Consider the following 18107-nt stretch of genomic DNA (forward strand, 5'->3'; position numbering starts at 1 on the left):
TATGGTAAAAAAGAGTTTCTCCTTGAAATAGAGATCTATCTTTTTAATATCAGTCATATATTATTGTATGACTTTAAGTCTCCACTTACCACCACAGATTCCAAAGATTTAAAATTATAGTGTCATTCAAAGGGCAATGGAGAGTTGCATGAATGTTATCAAAGAAATTCATGAGTGAAAAAAGGAGTTAGATTGCTTATATGCCAAAAGCAGAGAATTCTTGAAATTTGATAAATCAAGGAAAAGTTTCCAATATGTTGGGCCAATAACCTATGGTGAACTTACTGATCAGAGAGTTGCATTAAATGGTCAGGAATGATTAGGTTGTGATCTCCATTGTTGAAAGGAGTACTTGCATGGATGGTATAAATATCATAGGTATAAAAATTGAATAGACTTTTTAGTTTACTTTCAATTCAGTTCATTAAAATTTATTAGATTCCTCCTGTAGGCAGTTTGTTAGATGGTGTGTGAGATAAAAGTTTAGAGAAGTCCCTGCTCACATGAACCTAGTAGTGTTGTAGGAGAACTTAATGATCTAAAAGCAAGAAATGTGTAAACAAAGAGTCCTATGAATAAGGCACTCTTTCCCTTCTTTTTATTAAAATGCCCAGAACTTTGACACCTTTAACAAATTTTCACTTGACACTACCATTCCCCCAAGCTACTGCCTATATTTCCCCTCTCTTTTATGATCAAACTATTAGAAAAAGCTAGTTGCTGCTACTTCCTTGTCTCTCTTCTTCCTCTTAGAATTTGGCTTCTGATTTTAGCCTTAGACACTGTCTGTCACTACTTTGTCCAAAATCACCACTGATGTTTTTATTACTAAGTAAAAGTCTTTTCTTGATCTTCATTCATTTTGGCCCCTTGGTAGAATCTGATATATATTTTTAATCTCTCTCTACCCCTGGCATGTACTGTCTCCTTATTGAATTTTCATGACATTGTTCTTTCATGGTTCTCTTACTACTTTTCTCATCCTTTGAGGTCTCCTTTGCAAGATAACCCATATCTCATAGGTATATGTGACTGCATGATTGACTTGGACCCTGCCATCTTATATCTCCCATATGCTTCATATATTTTATATGCCATTTAGCTTCAAGCTGGTCATATTTTCTTTTATGAATTCCATTTGAGCTTTTCCAGTTGCCTTCTAGACATCTACTCTTTTATATTCTGTAGTCACTGCAAACTTACTATGTTCAAAACAGAATTTGTTGTATTTTCTATTAACTTTTGTGTTTCTAACAAGAACACCATTCTTCCAATCACCCAGTTTGCAATATAGCAGTCATCCTTTGCTCTTTATTCTCTCACACTTTTTTAATCTATCTCCCTCAAATTCCTCTTTCTCTCTTCTCCCTCTTCTTTCCTATTTCTCCATTCAGTGAAATGTATTTATATATTGAACTCTCTCTATGTGTGAGTGTATTCTTCCTTGTTTTGACCAGTATAAGTGAGAATGAGGTTAAGCTATCAGCTATTCTCTCTTGCTTTTCTTGGAACTGAGACCCTGCTCAGGAAACTTTAGTGACTTTGATTGCTTTGTGATCCTTTAGCATTTAAAGTTCTTCATACTCTTGTCTCCAGTTTATGTTTCCCTCTCTCCCTCCTCTCACTCCCTCCTCTTTTCCCCCTTCCTCCCTCCCTTCCCTTCTCTTTCTTTTCCTCCCTCCTTCCCTTCCTGCTTCCCCTCTCTCCCTTCCTTTCCTCCTTTCCCTCTCTCCCTTTTTTCCTTCCTTAAGTGATCATCTCTTATCAGTGTTCCAGGCTTATGTTTCTAAGCTGTATGTATATTATATCCCATCATATACTATCTGCTTTACAGCTAAAAAAGCCTTCTTTTTGTTCTTTATACAAGACACTCCATTTTTATTTGTTCCTTTTATCCATACTGTCTCTCATGCCTAAAGTATTTTCTTTTTTCACTTCTATTTCTCGAACCCCATGGCTTCAGATTCCATTTAAGAGCCACCTCCTTCATAGATTATTTTTAATTTCTTTGGTTGTTAGTACATACTACTCTCTCCCCACCATCACTTTATATTTATTTTGATCATATTCTACATTTAGTTGTGAACATGTATTTCTCCAGTAGAATGCAAGCCTCTCTGGGGCACTTTTATTGATAGTTTGAATTCTATTTAGGATGTTTTTCTCATACATTCTGCATAATTTAAAAAAAGATAGTGTTTTATTGTTTTTTGAATTAAATTTTATTTTTTAAAATTATCAAGCATTTTTTTTTCTTTCTAATTCCACTATCCACTCAGCATGGGGGGAAATGAGAGAAGAATAAAACCCTTGTAATGTGTATAATTAAAACAAATGTCCACATTGGCCATAAATAATTCTCATTTAGTCTATTTAGCTTTTTTGTCACAAAGCAAGTCCATTCTTCATCATTGGTATACTGGCAGTCTGGAAGAGAGGTAGTAGAGGATCAAGAAAGAGGAGAACAGCAACTGAGCGAACAATATAAAAAGTTTTGATAGATCACTGATCAGAGTTGTTCTTTCAAAAAAAATTTTTAACAGGGTGTTATAGTATTAGCTGTTCTTAATGGTTCTGCTCATTTTATTTTATATATTTTATATCTTGTATATATAAGTTCATGCAAATCTTACTAGTTTTTTTCAAACTATCTCTTAATTTCTTATAGCACAATAATATTCATATATCATAATATTTAGAAACTATAATTATATTAGTGTTTATGAGCAATCTAAAAATTCCTCCTTAGCATCTTTTGTTCCCTTTTCCATTATTCTACTACTATAGTTGCCAAAGTGAATTTTTTATAAGATAAATTTTGAGTTTATCTTGTTATTGTATTATCTTCTTTCTAAGAAAGCCATTCCTTGTTACAAAGAATTAACTTGAAAGGGGGAGGAGGGAAGCATTTAAGGTTACATTTGGTCATATAATTATACAATATTTAGTTTTGTGGGTTTTAAAATGTTCTTATTTTCATTTATATTATTGTAATTGTATATTTTATTTTACTGGTTCTGCTTCCTTTACTTTGCATCAGTTCATATTATTTTCCCTTATTTTCTTGTGTTCTTTATGTTCAGGTGCAGTGGTTAGAATGCCAGGCTGAGATGAGATTAAATGACTTGCCCAAAAGTACATAGCTAGTATCTGAGGTCAGATTTGAATTCCTGACTCTCAGCCTGGCATAAAGTTCTTTATCACTTAATCCCATTAACTTCAGTTTCTTATCTATAAAATGAGCTGGACAAAGAAATAGGAAACCACTCCAATATCTTTGCCAAGAAAACCCCAAAATGGGGCCATGAAGATTCAGTCACAACTGAAAAATGACTGAATAGCAACTGAAAAATGCTTGTTTGGTCATAAATTCTTCTGTTATCTATAAGTGTGTCGTGCAAAATTGTCTATATTTGCTTATGATATCATCCTTTATATCTAAATCATATATCCATTTTTGACCTTGTCTTGGTATTCAGTGTGAGATGTTGGTCTGTGCCTAGTTTTTGCCAAACTGCTTTCAGTTTTCTCAGAAATGTTTGTTAAATAGTGAGTTCTTGTCTCAAAAACTTTGATCTTTAGGATTATCAAACACTAAATTCTTATGGTCATTTACTCCTGTTTAATGTGCACTTAATCTATTTCACTGATCTTCTAGTTTATTTCTAAGCCACTACTAGATAGTTTTGATGATTATTAAAAAATCATTTTAGTAAACAAAAAGAAAAATAGAAAAAAAGAAAACAAAACAGAACCGAACATTGTCATGTGCCCAGCAAAAACATCAGGGAGGATTCAAAATATATAATAATAAATGACCAGTTCAAGAAAGGATATATAATAGTAAAAAAAATTATATTCATTAGTGTCCATCTTTACTACCTTATAGGTTTTTTTTTTTTTGTTCTTTGCAGCACATCTTTTTTAAAATTTTGTTCTTTTCCTCCCCCCTTTCATTCTCCTCACTTCCCTCAAGCAGGCTATAGTTTAGTAAGGATATATTTATGTATACATATATAGATATATACATACACATATCTTTCCTATCCCTGCTAACTCTTTGTTTTAATTCTGCTCCTTGACTTGCCTTGCTATTATTTAACCTCTCCCCATCCATGGATCCCTCCTTTGTCTTTTTCTTCCACCCTTTGTTTTCCCCTCCCCCCATCTCTTTCCCCTTATTTCTTTATAGATTTTCGAGGGTGCTATACCCCTCATAATATATATATGTAGTGTTACCTATTTAGCCCATTCCCAATGTGAATAGATTTTCATAACTATGAGCCCTCCCCCTTCTACTATCTCTGTATTTATTCTCCCTTTGTTCTTCATTTGTTATAAGTACTATTATTACCTTAAATCTGCCCCAATCTTTCTTTTGAGTTACCCAATTGCTAATGTCAATCTTAAACACTTGGTATACATTTTCATGTAAAAACCATAAACAATTTGTCCATTGACAATTCCTTGAATTTGATCTTTCCTTGAAATTGATCTTTGATAATGGCTCTTATGTTAAATTTTTTATTGAGGTCATGTTTGGTTGTAAGTCCTGAAAAATTTGCAAGTTTGTTTAATGTCCTTTTTTTTCCATTTAATATTATAGATAATTTTGCTGTTATGATATTTTTGGCCATAGGTCTAGTTCTTTTGACTGCTGGTATATATGATTCCAGGACCTGCAATTTTTTATTGTGGTTGCTAAGTCCTGTTCAATTTTAATTGTAGCTCCAGCATATTTGAATTGTTTTTTTCTTGCTTCTTGCAAAATATTCTCTTAGATCTGGGGATTCTGAAATTTAGCAATAATGTTCCTATGTGTTTTCTACAAAAGGTGTCTTTAAGGTGGTGATTGTTGGATTTTTTTCCTATTTCTACTTTCTCTTCATGTTCCATTACTCCAGTACAATTTTCTTTGATTAGTTCTTGAATTTATTGTGTTAAGGTTTTTTTTTTGGTCACAGCTTTCAGGTATCCAATTGTTCTTATATTTTCTCTTCTCCAGATTTGTCATTTTTCTTATGTTTCGTATTCTGTCCTATTTTTTTCATTCTTTATAATCTCTTTTGCTATTTCTTGGTCTCACAGCTTCACTGGCTTCTCCTTGCTCAATTCTAATTTTCAAAGTTTTCTTTTTTAAGACCCTGTCTTTTCTAGTTGGTTAACTTTTTTTTTTTTCATAATCATCTTGTTTATCTTGGATTTTTTCCCCCTCAGTGTCTCTCATTTGATTTTTAAATTCTTTTTTTAAGTAATATAAATTCTGTCCAGGTAGAGAGCCATTTAATATTACTCTTTGGGATATACAAGTAGCTTTTTTTTACTTCAGTGTCCTTCTCTGAAGATGAACCCTGGTCTTTCCTGTTCCCATAATAAGTTTCTGTGGTTGGGTTTTTTATTCTTTGTCAAGGCTTTTTTAATTTTTTTTATTTATTTTATTTTTTATGAGAAGTATTATTGTAAGCAGTAATCAAGAGGTGGGGCGAATGGTGCTCTAGCTTCACTTCAGCTCTCCCCTCTGACTTGGAATCCCAAACCAAGAGCTCTATCCTTTTACAAATGCTCACAGCCAGCAGTGTCTCTGCCCCACTGCTTTTGCACTTCCAGTGTGTTGATTCCTTATGACCTAGCACTACAGTTCTGCTGGACAGCTAGATCTGGTGGTCCTAATCATTGAGGTTCCCTCCATCTTCATGTACTCAAACCTCTCACTCTGCATGCTGTCTGGAAAGTTCCTTTGGTTCAAGCTGAGATTCCAGCCAAACCAAGGGTGCCCACTTGTGATTTCTGAGGAGCTAGCCTAGAGGTATTTGTACTTCACACAGGTTAATTCCCCATCTACAGCCTTCAGATTTTTTTTTTTTTTTAGGGTTATACTAGGAGGACCTCTTCTTCCCAAGTCTTCTTAATTTTTCACCAGTCTATGTTCACCCCAAGGTGCACATTTGTTCTATTTGTGGAAGAAATATGGAGAGCATGAAATTTACTGACTTATTCCTCCATCTTTCCAAAATCCTCAGTTCTGATGATTTTTACTGCTTTATTAATACACCTTGAAATGACATCTATTTTCCCCTGATTTTTTCACTATTATATAAATGCTGCTACAAATATTTTGCTGTGTAGGGAACGTTTTTCTTTTTGACTTCCTTGGAACTATAGTAGGGTGCTCTGGGTCAAGGAATGTGTATATTATAGTCAAGGAATAATTGATAATTTGAAGCATGGTAAACATGAACTGGAGAAGAAAATGGCAAAGCATCCCAGTATCTCTGGCAAAAACAACAATGAACAAATCCCAAATGGAATCATGAAGAGTCAGACATAAACAGAACAACAGTTTTAGAGCAAGATTTAAAGAAATCATAATACATAGCTACTTATTCAAACTTTTAAATTAGTGTTTAGTCTAATTCTAACCTTAAGACTGAGAAAGAATGACTTTCTAATTTAAATTTAGCATTAAAAAAATCCCAAAGTTCTCTGTGGAATATATTACATTTGATTCAGTTTCATAGTAATTTTGTACCAAAAACCAGAGAAAAGATTTTCATCTTTCACTTCTAGAATATACTAGACTATATATATATACACAATACACACACACAACTACCTGTGTATAATCTCTCAGGAGACAGGCCTTTCTAATTTATTCTTGTATCCTCAGCTACTACAGAAAAAGGAATAAGAAAGATTATGACTTATTCTTTTTAATGCTCTCATATGTTCTTATTTTCTAATTAGATTTCCCTAACAACCAGTTTTCTAAGTAACTTCAGTGCCTTCTGTTCAATAGCTGACTTCTAGATGTTTACTGAGTAATTCCTGGTTGATTCAGTGAGTCTGTATGGCAGCTTGGTACAGTGGAAAGAACCACTAGGTTGGGAATTAAGTGGGAATCAAGAGACCTGAGTTTTTATTAGTTGTGTAGTACTAAGTTTAGCTTCTGTCATTGTCAGCTGCCACTATAATCCAGCATGTACATATGAACCCTTGTCTACACATACTTAGCAGAGCATATAAAACCCAGAAAGATGGCTGCCAGCCTTGGTTCTGGGATCAAACAACATTTGTGTGGCCCTATTTATTTTTTCTAAACCATGAGTTGCTCCCTGGAATCTGCTTCCTGCCCATCATCTCCTGTTTAGTCTGAACCTTTATATGCCGACTCTAGCCTGTTTACTTGAAATTTGCTTTCTGCCTATTTCCTTTTTACTGCAGAGTACTTTTAGACTCTATGTTTGACTTACTGTCCAACGTTTAAGATGCTTATACATCCTTCCATACACTACCTTCTCAAGCACTTATTCTTTGCCTCTATAGCTGTAAATTAACAACTAGACAGAAAAGGGGAACAGCACTTATAGAAAATGATTATCTTTTATGAGATTTTCCTTATTTTCTAGGCTAGCAGATCTATTGTCTTGTTTCTTTAATGCAGCTAAGACACAGGATTGGAAAAAGAAAACAAAACCATTGTCAGCAATTGATCAATAATTTTAAAAAAAACCTTAAAGCAAAAGTAATGTACAAAATCTTAAGTCAAATTATATAGTATTCTTTCATTTAATCTTGTCTGGGAAACACTAACCTAATAATCTGTATATATTAGCATTTGGAGTTTTGACTTTTCATCTATCCTTCCCATAAGTTGTGAGAAAGAAGAGAAAGTTTTCAGTCAATCTTATTTGTCTTTTGGAATAATGAATTAATTTTATATGTTTGAGTGCCTCCCTACCTCCAATCCCCATTTTCTGGCATAGTTTAGATCTGGTATTCTTCAAGATGTTTCAAGATTATGTTCACATAGTGGTAAAAATTAACATAAATATCCTGTATGTGTATGTGTGTATATATGTCATATATGAACACATACATACATACCCATACCCACCTACTGCCACCCCCAATACACACACAATATATATACATACACACATTTCATATATGTATGTATGGTGTATATGTATACATATGAAATTTTGGTATCTAAAAGAGTAATTTTTAATCGTGCCATGATTAGGTTATCATGAAACTCTGCTACATCAATTGATAAACTTTAATGTTTTCATTCCTTTCAGCAAGTTACTGTTATTCTTTAGTTGTAGCATATAATCACAGTGTCAAAATACTGGTTTGGGGAGCAGTTCTGTTAAGGGAAACGTTTTGGTAATGGGCTGCATATGTAATACGTTTAGCTGCTTTAAAATATATTTGTGTAAAAGTGGAAAGAATGCTAGACTAGCTGTTAAGAGACTTAGTTTCTAGTCCTTAGTCACTTATTAGTTGTGCATTTTTATTTCTAAATTTTGTTTTGAAACAATACTTCTTGACAAATCATAAAATGAATCTCTCTAAAGTATAATTCCTGAAAACATTCAAGCAACATTGTCTAATAGTGTGATTATGACTGATGGTACCTATCATTTATAGTTCTGTAGTTTATCATAACTAGGCCCATAACTAGATCAGAGTAATGAGCTCAACCAACCTCAAAGAATTAAACTTGGAGGGCATTATTAGCATTCTCTTCTTCCCTTAGTATGTAGAAACAATTGACTTTAACACCTAGTTAGCAAAAAAAAAAAAAAAAATGGTTAAAAGTGGAAGCTACCCATTAGTCACTTTCCCATTGTTGATTTTCACATTATCATAAATATATCTTATTTGTACATAGCTGTTTGCATGCTGTCTCCCTCATTAGATTGAGCTCCTTGAAACCAGACACTGTCTTTTGCCTTTCATTAGATGCCTAGCATTTAACACAGTAGTTGGCACATAGTAGACACTTAAGTGTTTCTTGACTTGCCTCACCTATATAATTAGAGTGAATATGAAAGCATTTTGAAAAGAGAATCATTACAAAGATATAAATTATGTGTTCTTGATAGGATGATTTAATACTTATTTTTATAATCAATTCCTAATGGCTTATTAATTTAAAGAAAAAGTAAAATATTTGCTAAATGGATCATTGTCAGTAGGAAGGGAGATTTTGGATAGATTGCCAAGGGGTTTTACTCTTGATCCTTTACCATTTTGCATTTTTGATGATATCTATAAATTTGAAAGTGTCCCTTCTGTGTCTATATTCAAATCATTAAATAGGATAGATATAGAACTGTGTTGCCACTTAGGATAGGAGTCAGGTCTCTATTGGAGGGTCATCAGGCAAATGTTAATTGGGTTTAAGTGCCAGTTTTCATCTATCTTATTAAACATTGTAGTACAATAGGTAGAGAACCGTGGAAACTCATGTTCAAGTTTCACTTATAATGTATTCTATCTCTGTAACCCTGGGCAAGTCATTTAACTTCTCAGTGTTACAGATTACACATTGTAAAATATTATCAACCAATGTTAGTAGAGGGAGTTTCCTTACTAATGAAATCCTATGTGTAGTGCCAATCTTCTGGTATGATGGGTGATTTTGTTTCTCATTTAATTTGCTGAAAGTTAAATACATGATTTGTTGTCGTCATATTTCTTTCTAGATCATCCTTGTAGCCTTAGTGAGGCTAGTTTATGGTTACTTGTTTTTAATAAATCATAATAGTAATCTCTTATTTTAGAAAATGGTTAACAGAACATATGGTTGATAACTCATTCTAGAATGATTGATAGTTAGCCCTTATATTGATTTCCATTTATTTCCTTCTTTGATATTTTATCTTGATGTCGAAGTATCTCTGTTTTTAGAAACTATGTTAACAGAGCATGTGCTCTGACTGTATCAAGCTGAAAAGACTTCTGTATAGACTGTGTCTGTTTTGATGATTTAGATGTGGAGAGACATAGCATTAGAAGATTGGTCTCTAGCTTTGAATATTAAAAAAAAAATTATGTTGAATCAACTCATGATATTAAGCTTACCTGTTTTAGGATTTAAAAAAAAGGGTTATATGGCTCTTTCTAGTTTTCTGACATAATACTTTCCCTTAATTTCTAAAAGATCAAGGATATTAGTACTATCTTCATTTTTCTTTGGCATGTTAGCCTGTAGAACCATTTACAGTTAGCGCTTTTCACCTAATGTAAAATACATTTCCCTCTCTATGTTTAACTGTACTGCCATTTAAAAATACTTTGTTTAATTGTACTACCATTCTCAATATCAATACAGTTCTTCTTGTGGGACCAGACAAGAGTTAACTTGTACACTTCAAAAATACTGATTTTTCGAAAATCAATTTTAAGGTTTGGGAGTGATACATATTATGGTATTCTTGGTTGCTGTGGAATAATTATTTTCATAGCACTTAGGAAATTAAATTTTTTTGCTTTTTAAAATTTTGGGGTATCATCTTCTTACCTATTTTATTAAATGATATCTAATACAAAATATATTAGTGCAGTTATGATAACTTTTTGCAAAAGACAACTCTACCCAATATTTACAAATATACGTATTTTAAAATACAGTGTAATAATACTAAATTCAAATGAATTACCTGAAAATCCAGACATTTTAGTAAAGTTGTTAGAAAAATGTAGGAATAGTCTATTAAATGAGAACTTGGTAAGATGTAAATAACTTAAAATTTTTCTTTTAAATATGTACAGATCTGTATATGATGACCAACCAAATGCACATCAGAAATTCATGGAAAAACTAGATGCTTGTATTCGCAATCATGATAAAGAAATTGAAAAAATGTGTAATTTTCATCATCAAGGTTTTGTAGATGCTATTACAGAACTCCTTAAAGTAAGAACTGATGCGGAAAAACTTAAGGTAAGAACTCTCAGAATTATTTTTATCTGTCCTCTGCAAGTTATTAAAATATTACTTTAGTTCATGTTGCATATGCACACATCAGTACTGAAAGGGATTCTGTCATAGAAGTGAGTTAGTAATATTTTTGGGGGTATTCTTTCTGCTCTATTAACACAGTTGTCATGCTAATGACTGGACTAAATCGTCCATTTCTTCCTCTTTGTCCCTCACCCCCTTTTTTTTGGATAGCTAGTAATACATTGGCTTAATAGACTTTTCTTTCCTTGAAAGGAGCACATGGAAGCTTTTAAAAAACTTAATGTATTTGAAAACTCAGTTTATAGTGTGACTTAAAAAATTACTAAAGTTGATGAGAACTTTTAAAAAGCTGTTTTCTAAAACTTCAAAAAATATTTAATTACAACAATTTAAGCATAAAATTTTCAATACAATTTGAAAAGGAGACCTTTTTTCAAGTTAACAATTAGAGATTCATGTTTTTTTCCAATTCTCCCATATATTTCCCAAATTATTTTTAAAAAGATGCTTTTATTTGGTCAGAATACTGAATACTTTTTTAAAACAAATGTTTCTTTACATTTGAGAACATGGTAGATAGAATAACCCTAGTTTACCAAGGGTTGTGATTAGAAAACTACTTTTTAAAGACTATTCAAATAACAAGAGACCAGAAAAAACATCAGTGAGGCCACTGAGCATTTTTATTTAGAAATTAATGAGATTTTTAATAAACCAGAATGTGCTTTCTTACTATGATGACCTAATGAGTCACTTAATATGTGGGAAAATCTGAGATTGAGTTTTGCCTGCACCTGCAGTATTAAAATGTTGCTATGGATTGGAGATTTGTACATTTAATGTTAATCAACCACCCAGTGTTTGCATTCAGCAAAGTATGAATGTTTAATTACCATAAAATGTAATCACCATTTCCTACAGACAATGAATGGCACATAGAGCTCATTGAAGTTATCAAAAAGGGACCAGTGGTCAATTGGGTCACTGATTTGAATTGTTTGACAGACTTTGAGAAACAAGTAAAGTTCAAAAATCCTGAGTAAATTTGAGAAGTTTGCCACAGAATCTGTTAAAAAGAACTGTCATAAGTAATTGAAGTTAACAAAAGCCCTTTGCAATAAAAAGTTCAAGTTCAAGCTGTAGAGTTAATTTGAATTCCTTTGTTCTAAGTTTGTCAAGAAGCATGATCTGATTACAGGGGTGAGCAGTTACATCAGGCAATATGTGCATATTTTTCTAACAAAGGTGAAATTATTTTTAAGGTCCAAGTTACTGATACCAACTGCAAGCTTCAAGATGCTGGAAAAGAGGTGAGTTTTTGGTAATTTCTTTGAGTGTAGTGAATAGATGGCACTTATTTAAATTGTTACTTTAAAATGTGAACTTTTTTGTATCTAAGGTGATAGCTCAAACAGAAGACATCATTCGATGTAGAATTCAGCAGAGAAATATTACAACTGTAATAGAAAAATTGCAATGTTGTCTTCCAGGTGAGTAAAATTTTTTAAAATTACATTTGTTTTGATAACATAGTAATTAAATACCAAAGTCTAGTCATTCACCTCTATAATCTAAATTGCAGATTATCTGACAGTTACCCCAACATAGCCTCATAACAGTCCCCATGTTACTATTTATTCTCCTTGATTTTTCATTGTTTTTCTGGCTGTTTTACAAAGCCTTTGATTATCTTTTTCTTTAATATCCTAGAGTCCAGTTGTTTCTTATATAGCCTCTCTTTTTAGCTGTCAAGAGAGGGAAATACACATTTGTGAACTTCTTTTCCTAAGCCTTTGTCTTCCCAGCAATGTTGGAAAGAAGAGGTGAAGAAGCATAAAAAACTGCTGGAGTTCTGTTTCCTCCTTCACTCTGAAAACCTTTGAGAAGGTTTTTGAGAAAATCATGAGTCTTTTGGTTTCCTAGTTTGGAGCTTCAGGTATTGCTTTGTAAAGAAGTAAAGCCCAAGGGGGATTAGTCTCTTTTAAAACTTATTACCTGATTCAATACTTCCATTCACTGACAAATTCATAGTTTTGACTATTATTCACATCAGGAAAAAGAATTAACTACTGTGATATGTAGAAAGAACTCCAGATTTGGATTCCAATGACCTGTGTTTTAAATATCCTAGCCTCCATCACCATGTGATAGTGGGCAAGTCTTAACCCCTTTGAGCTTCAGCTCTCTTAAATGTAAAATGAGAAAAATTATGTTTGTCCTGTCTAATCTAAATGGTTACTATGAGGATCACATGTTATGATTTGTGAAAAGTGCTCTTTGCAAATTTTAATTTTATTAGTCTATTTTTTAAAATACTAGACCAAAAATTTCTCCAGTACCCAAAGTGACATTAGTATGTCCTCAAAGGTAACAGTGAATCTTTTAGAATACTAACTCTTACTTTGGGTCTGACAATACTGAGAATACTACCAAGAAAGCGTTAAGTTCCAATAAGGAAATATTTCAGTGCTCTGAAAATCTTGCTTTGTCTTTCTAATATATACTAAGGAGTTAATATAGACACTTGGGATCTGTGATCTTAAATGAGTATTTTTTTTCAATAGGATATTATGATCTGCTATGTGGATTGCAAATCTATACTGTGGACTTTTGTTTATGTCCTTCCATGATTCAGTATACTTTCTTAAATGGAAGTATTATTCAAAATGGTTAGTTAGCTAAAACAGAGAGAAAATTTGTTGCCAGGTTTCATTGGTCAAAAAAGTTACTTCTAAATGATAAGAAGAGTTTCTAGATCTTTTTGAGCTTTTATGAGATTCTTTTTAACTTAGGCTATGTTGCTTTGGAAGATTATTATTTTTGCTATGAGAATATTGTTTCCGGTTTCAGTTTAGATTTTTGGGATTAAAAAAAAAATCACCAAAATGACTTGTTTGATCATAATGCTGTCTTTTGAAAATATTTCCTGGCATTATCAGATAAATTAAAAGAGTCACATTGGCAGGTTTTTTTTTTTTTTTTTTAATGTCCAGATGCCTGTTTTTGTGGTTGGTGATAATGATAATAATAATAATAGCTAGCATTTATATAGTATTTTAAAGTTGGCAAAGTGCTTTACAAACATGATCTCATTTCATCCTAACAACCTTAGGAAATGGGTTTTATTATTATTCCTGTTTTACAAATGAGGAAATTGATGGTGAATGAGTTGAAGTGATTTGCCCAAAGTCACATAGCTTTCTCTTTGAAATTGAATATGAACTCAGGTCTTCCTGATTTACAATTCAGCTCCTTATACATTGTGCCATCATCTTGCTGCCTCTTAAGCATAAACCTGAAAAGTTGGATAGTATGGGGATTCTTGAATTAGACATATTCTAGTCCTAAAGTATCCTCCAATAAGAGGGAAAAGTAGCAGAATAAAAGGAAACAAAACTTGCCACGAGTAGTGCCATTGCCATTTTCAAGCCAAGGAATAATACTTTGGGCCTGAATGAGCAGATCCTCTACCATACCATAGTGCTTATGGTAGACACTAAACTGTATACCATAAGCAGAAAATCAGCTTTATTCAGTGTGACTCCTATATCACTTTTTTACTATTGAGGACAAGCAGGAAGCTAAATTGCTCCTAGGCTTAGTAAATCTCTTGGTTTTGGAGACATTATTTGCTTGGTCCATAAGAGCTCCTGCTGCTTAGTAAATCAGTTACTTGAGATGTCTTAGAATTATATTCAGTCATTTGGATGAAAAATTATTTATATGATTGTCTAAAATATTTGTGGTAACTCTATGTTGTTAACTCTATATTGTTAACATTATGTCTTCTTAGTAAACCCTGTGAAAATTATAGCAAATAACTTACCACCCTGTCTTTAATAATAGAAAAGAGCAAGCTTCTTCATTTTTACATCAGCCTTTTAGCATAATTTATATATACTGATGTAAATGTCACAGATTTTTCTACTTTTTATGGATTTGGAATAAAACTTTCACTACATATAGTAGAATTTTATGATTTGATTTTTAAAAACTTGTTAGTTTATATGATTGTCTATGTTAATCTTAGTAGGGATATAATACATAATAAATGAATAGTAATATTAATGATCTACTATAATATATATGCTATCACATTATGTAATTATATACAATAAAATGATGACTAATGAATGAATAAGAGGTATGCTTATATTTTTTATTGTAAAGAACTTTTTTTTCTTCATTTTAAGAGGGTTATTTTGGTTAATAGATGTTCAAATGTAGAAATTATTCTAGGTCTCTATTGTGAAAAATAGGTATGTCGAAATTCAAACACCAATTTTGTTTATATAGTATCTTAAAATTTTACTTTAAAAAGGATAAGATTAAATGGTAGTTGAAATAGGACAGGAAATTGAGTGCTTTAGGTCTTGTTTTTTTTGGACCTTGTTTATATATATTTTAAGCTTATCAAGTATTCTCTTTATACCAAAATGTATTATGGTAATTTAATTTTGTTTTAATACAGTCTTGGAAATGTACAGTAAACTAAAAGAACAAATGAATGCAAAAAGGTGAGTGAAATTTCATAATTATTTTTAAATTAAGGTACTAATAAAGTTTTTTGGTAACTGAAGGACTTAGAGAAAAATAACATTAATTTATCATATATGTAACTTTTATGGAAATGTTTTACATAATTTCATATGTACCTTCTCATTAGAGGGGGGTGGAAAAAGAAGGGAAAAAAATCTGAAACTCAATTTTAGAAACATTAAAAAATGTTTTACATGTAACAGGGAAAAATAAAAATATTAAATAAAAATAAGTTGTTACATATGGAATATGCAAAGCTTTTCATCATTATTTGTTGTGTTTACATCTGTTAATCATTGTCATTCAAAAAGCCCCCCAAAACCTTGTTATATATTGACTTATGCTAAGTCACAGTAGAGATCAATTTGTACAGACTAACCTCTTTTAGGAGTTTATAATCTGAGCATTAATACTATTCATAAAATTAATACATTTATATAATTGAATGAGAATAAACATGATAATAATTAGGCCAATTAATAATGTCTTTTACTAAACTGTACTGTAATATGGAGGTGCCTCTAGTTCTTGAAAGCTATGCCAACAAAACATAAGCTCACATACCTCTTTTAAAGTGTAAAAGTTTTGAATATGGAGCAAGCAAAAGAGTGTAAATTCTTGTATGTTTGGAGATGTTTATCACCAGAAGTTGGCCACTTGGTGATGATTTTTTTTTTAGCCAAGGCAACACATATACATAGATATATCTATAAATATAAACAGATACACATATATATACTCATACATCTAAGACTGTACTATGCTCGTTCTTTCTATCATCTGTTTCTCTGAAAGTGGATATCATCTTCATAAGTTGGAAGCTTTGAAACTTGGCTGTGATATTCCTGTAAATTTTCCTCCTGGAGTCTCAGGGGATAATTGATGGATTTTTTTCTATTTGGCTTTGCCTTCTTATTCTCGAACTTTCTAGAATCTTCTTAGTCTAGAATTTTCCTTGATAATTTATTGTAATATTGTATCAAGATTATTTTTTAATCATAATTTGCAGGTAGTCCAACCATTCTTAGGCTCTTTTCATTCTCCATCCAAATTGGTTATTATTATTATTATTATTATTTTGATGTGATGTTTCACCTTCTTTTCTGTTTTTTCACTCTATTGATTTTGTTGTATGATTTCTTGGTATCTTAGAGCAGTGGTTTTCAAAGTGTGATCTAGAGATTCCTGGAGATCTCTAAAACTCTTTCAGAAAGTCTTCAAGTTTAAAGTTAGCTTTTATTTCTAACATGGTAAATATCTATAAATATTGCCCACATTGAAAAAAAAATCTCGGAACAGATCCTCAATAATTTTTAATAGTATAAAGATTATGAGAACAAAAGTTTGAGAACCACCGTTTTAGAGTGTCAGAGGGGCATAGAGTCCCCTTGCCAAATTCTGATTTTGAAGGAATCTTCCTTAAGTTTTTGATTATATATTTCCAGTTAGTTGACTTTCTTTTTTTAATTCTCTTGATTTTCTCAGATTGTTCTTTTCTCCCCCTAACTTTTCCTCTGTTTTTCTTATTTTGAAGTCCTTTATAAGTTCTTCCAATAACTCTTTTTGTGCTTGGGACCATTTGATATTTCTTATTGAAAAAGGAGTGGCTTTTTTTTTTTTTTTGCTTAATTATCTTCCTTTGAATATGAATCCAAATCTCTCTATCCCCATAGTAACTATCTATGGTTGAATTTCTTTCTCCTTTACTGATTCATCTTTATTTCTTATTTTATTTTGTTTTTAGCAACTATTAATATAATCAAGTTGTAGTCCTGAGGTATGGAGAATGATACTTCAAGCCTCAGATCCTGTTATTTTTTTTGAGATTTGTCTCAGGACCCAACCTTGGGTTCTCCTCTCCAGTCTTAAACCATGGCTAGGTCCCCTAGCCACACTGACCTGAAAATAATCCTGCTCCCTGTTTCCCCTCTGGTGGCTGCAAACTACAGCTGTACATTCTTCCCTAAGCTGAAACCAGGAACTCTGTTCTACTGCAAGTGCCCACAGCCAATAGGGTCCCTGTTTCTCACTACTGCACTTACCAGGTATGTTCTGGCTTCTCCTGGCAGCAACAGCCCAGGACTCATCTGGTTAGCATAGCTGTGTTTGGGTTCCCTCCACAGTGGAAGGTCCTTCAATCTTCTATTCAGCTGTGACAGTTTCTATGGCTGAGGCTGTCTCTCTACTCAGCTGCCCCCAGGGCTTGTTATTTGTTAATTCTGCAGTGTCAGCCTGGAGATGTTTGTACTTCCCCCAGGCCAAATTTCTGCCTCTGGAGATTTGGTCTTTTCTGGGGTCTTCTCAAATTGTCTTAGGAAGACAATTACTTTATCCTGTGTTTATTTCTCCTTCTCTGAGGCAATATTCTATATTTTTTGTTTTTTTTGTAGAGGAAACTTGGAGAGGCAGAAGTTTTCTGATTTAGCCTGCCATTCTTCCAGAATCCTCTCCTAGGATGCTTTCATCCCATCCCATTTCAAGAAATCTTAAAATAGAATTGCTCAGATCTTTGAAAACTAGAGAAAAATAGAAATAAAAAGAATCTGTTGGTTATCGCCTGTAAATAACTAACTACAGAATGAAAACTCCCAGGAACATTACAGCAAAAAATCCAGAGCTTTGAGTTAAAGAAAAAAAAATGCAATCAGAAAGAAAAAATTAAAAGGAGCCACAGTCAGAATCACAAAAGAACAGAGACTTACTCTACAATATTTCAGAAAACAAAGGATATAGATTTGCAACCAAGAATAACTTATTCAGTAACTGTGTATTATTATTTTACAAGAGAAAAAAAGATTTTTATGGAAATAGA

At 32.3% G+C, this 18107-nt stretch overlaps 1 protein-coding gene across 5 annotated transcripts in view; it reads left to right on the forward strand.

The window, feature by feature from the left end:
- Positions 1 to 18107, forward strand: part of EXOC6 (exocyst complex component 6) — a 200616-nt gene that overhangs the window by 29369 nt on the left and 153140 nt on the right. For all 5 annotated transcript variants that reach the window (XR_007951154.1, XM_051981659.1, XM_051981660.1 and 2 more), the window contains exons 2-5: positions 10564 to 10735; positions 12019 to 12066; positions 12156 to 12246; positions 15228 to 15273. Coding sequence is in view for 4 of the 5 variants with exons in the window: in XM_051981659.1 (XP_051837619.1) it covers positions 10564 to 10735; positions 12019 to 12066; positions 12156 to 12246; positions 15228 to 15273 (357 nt within the window). In the remaining variant the exon portion in view is untranslated. The remainder of the gene's footprint in view (positions 1 to 10563; positions 10736 to 12018; positions 12067 to 12155; positions 12247 to 15227; positions 15274 to 18107) is intronic.

Source organism: Antechinus flavipes, chromosome 2, assembly GCF_016432865.1.
Source record: "Antechinus flavipes isolate AdamAnt ecotype Samford, QLD, Australia chromosome 2, AdamAnt_v2, whole genome shotgun sequence".
Lineage (NCBI taxonomy): Eukaryota > Metazoa > Chordata > Mammalia > Dasyuromorphia > Dasyuridae > Antechinus > Antechinus flavipes.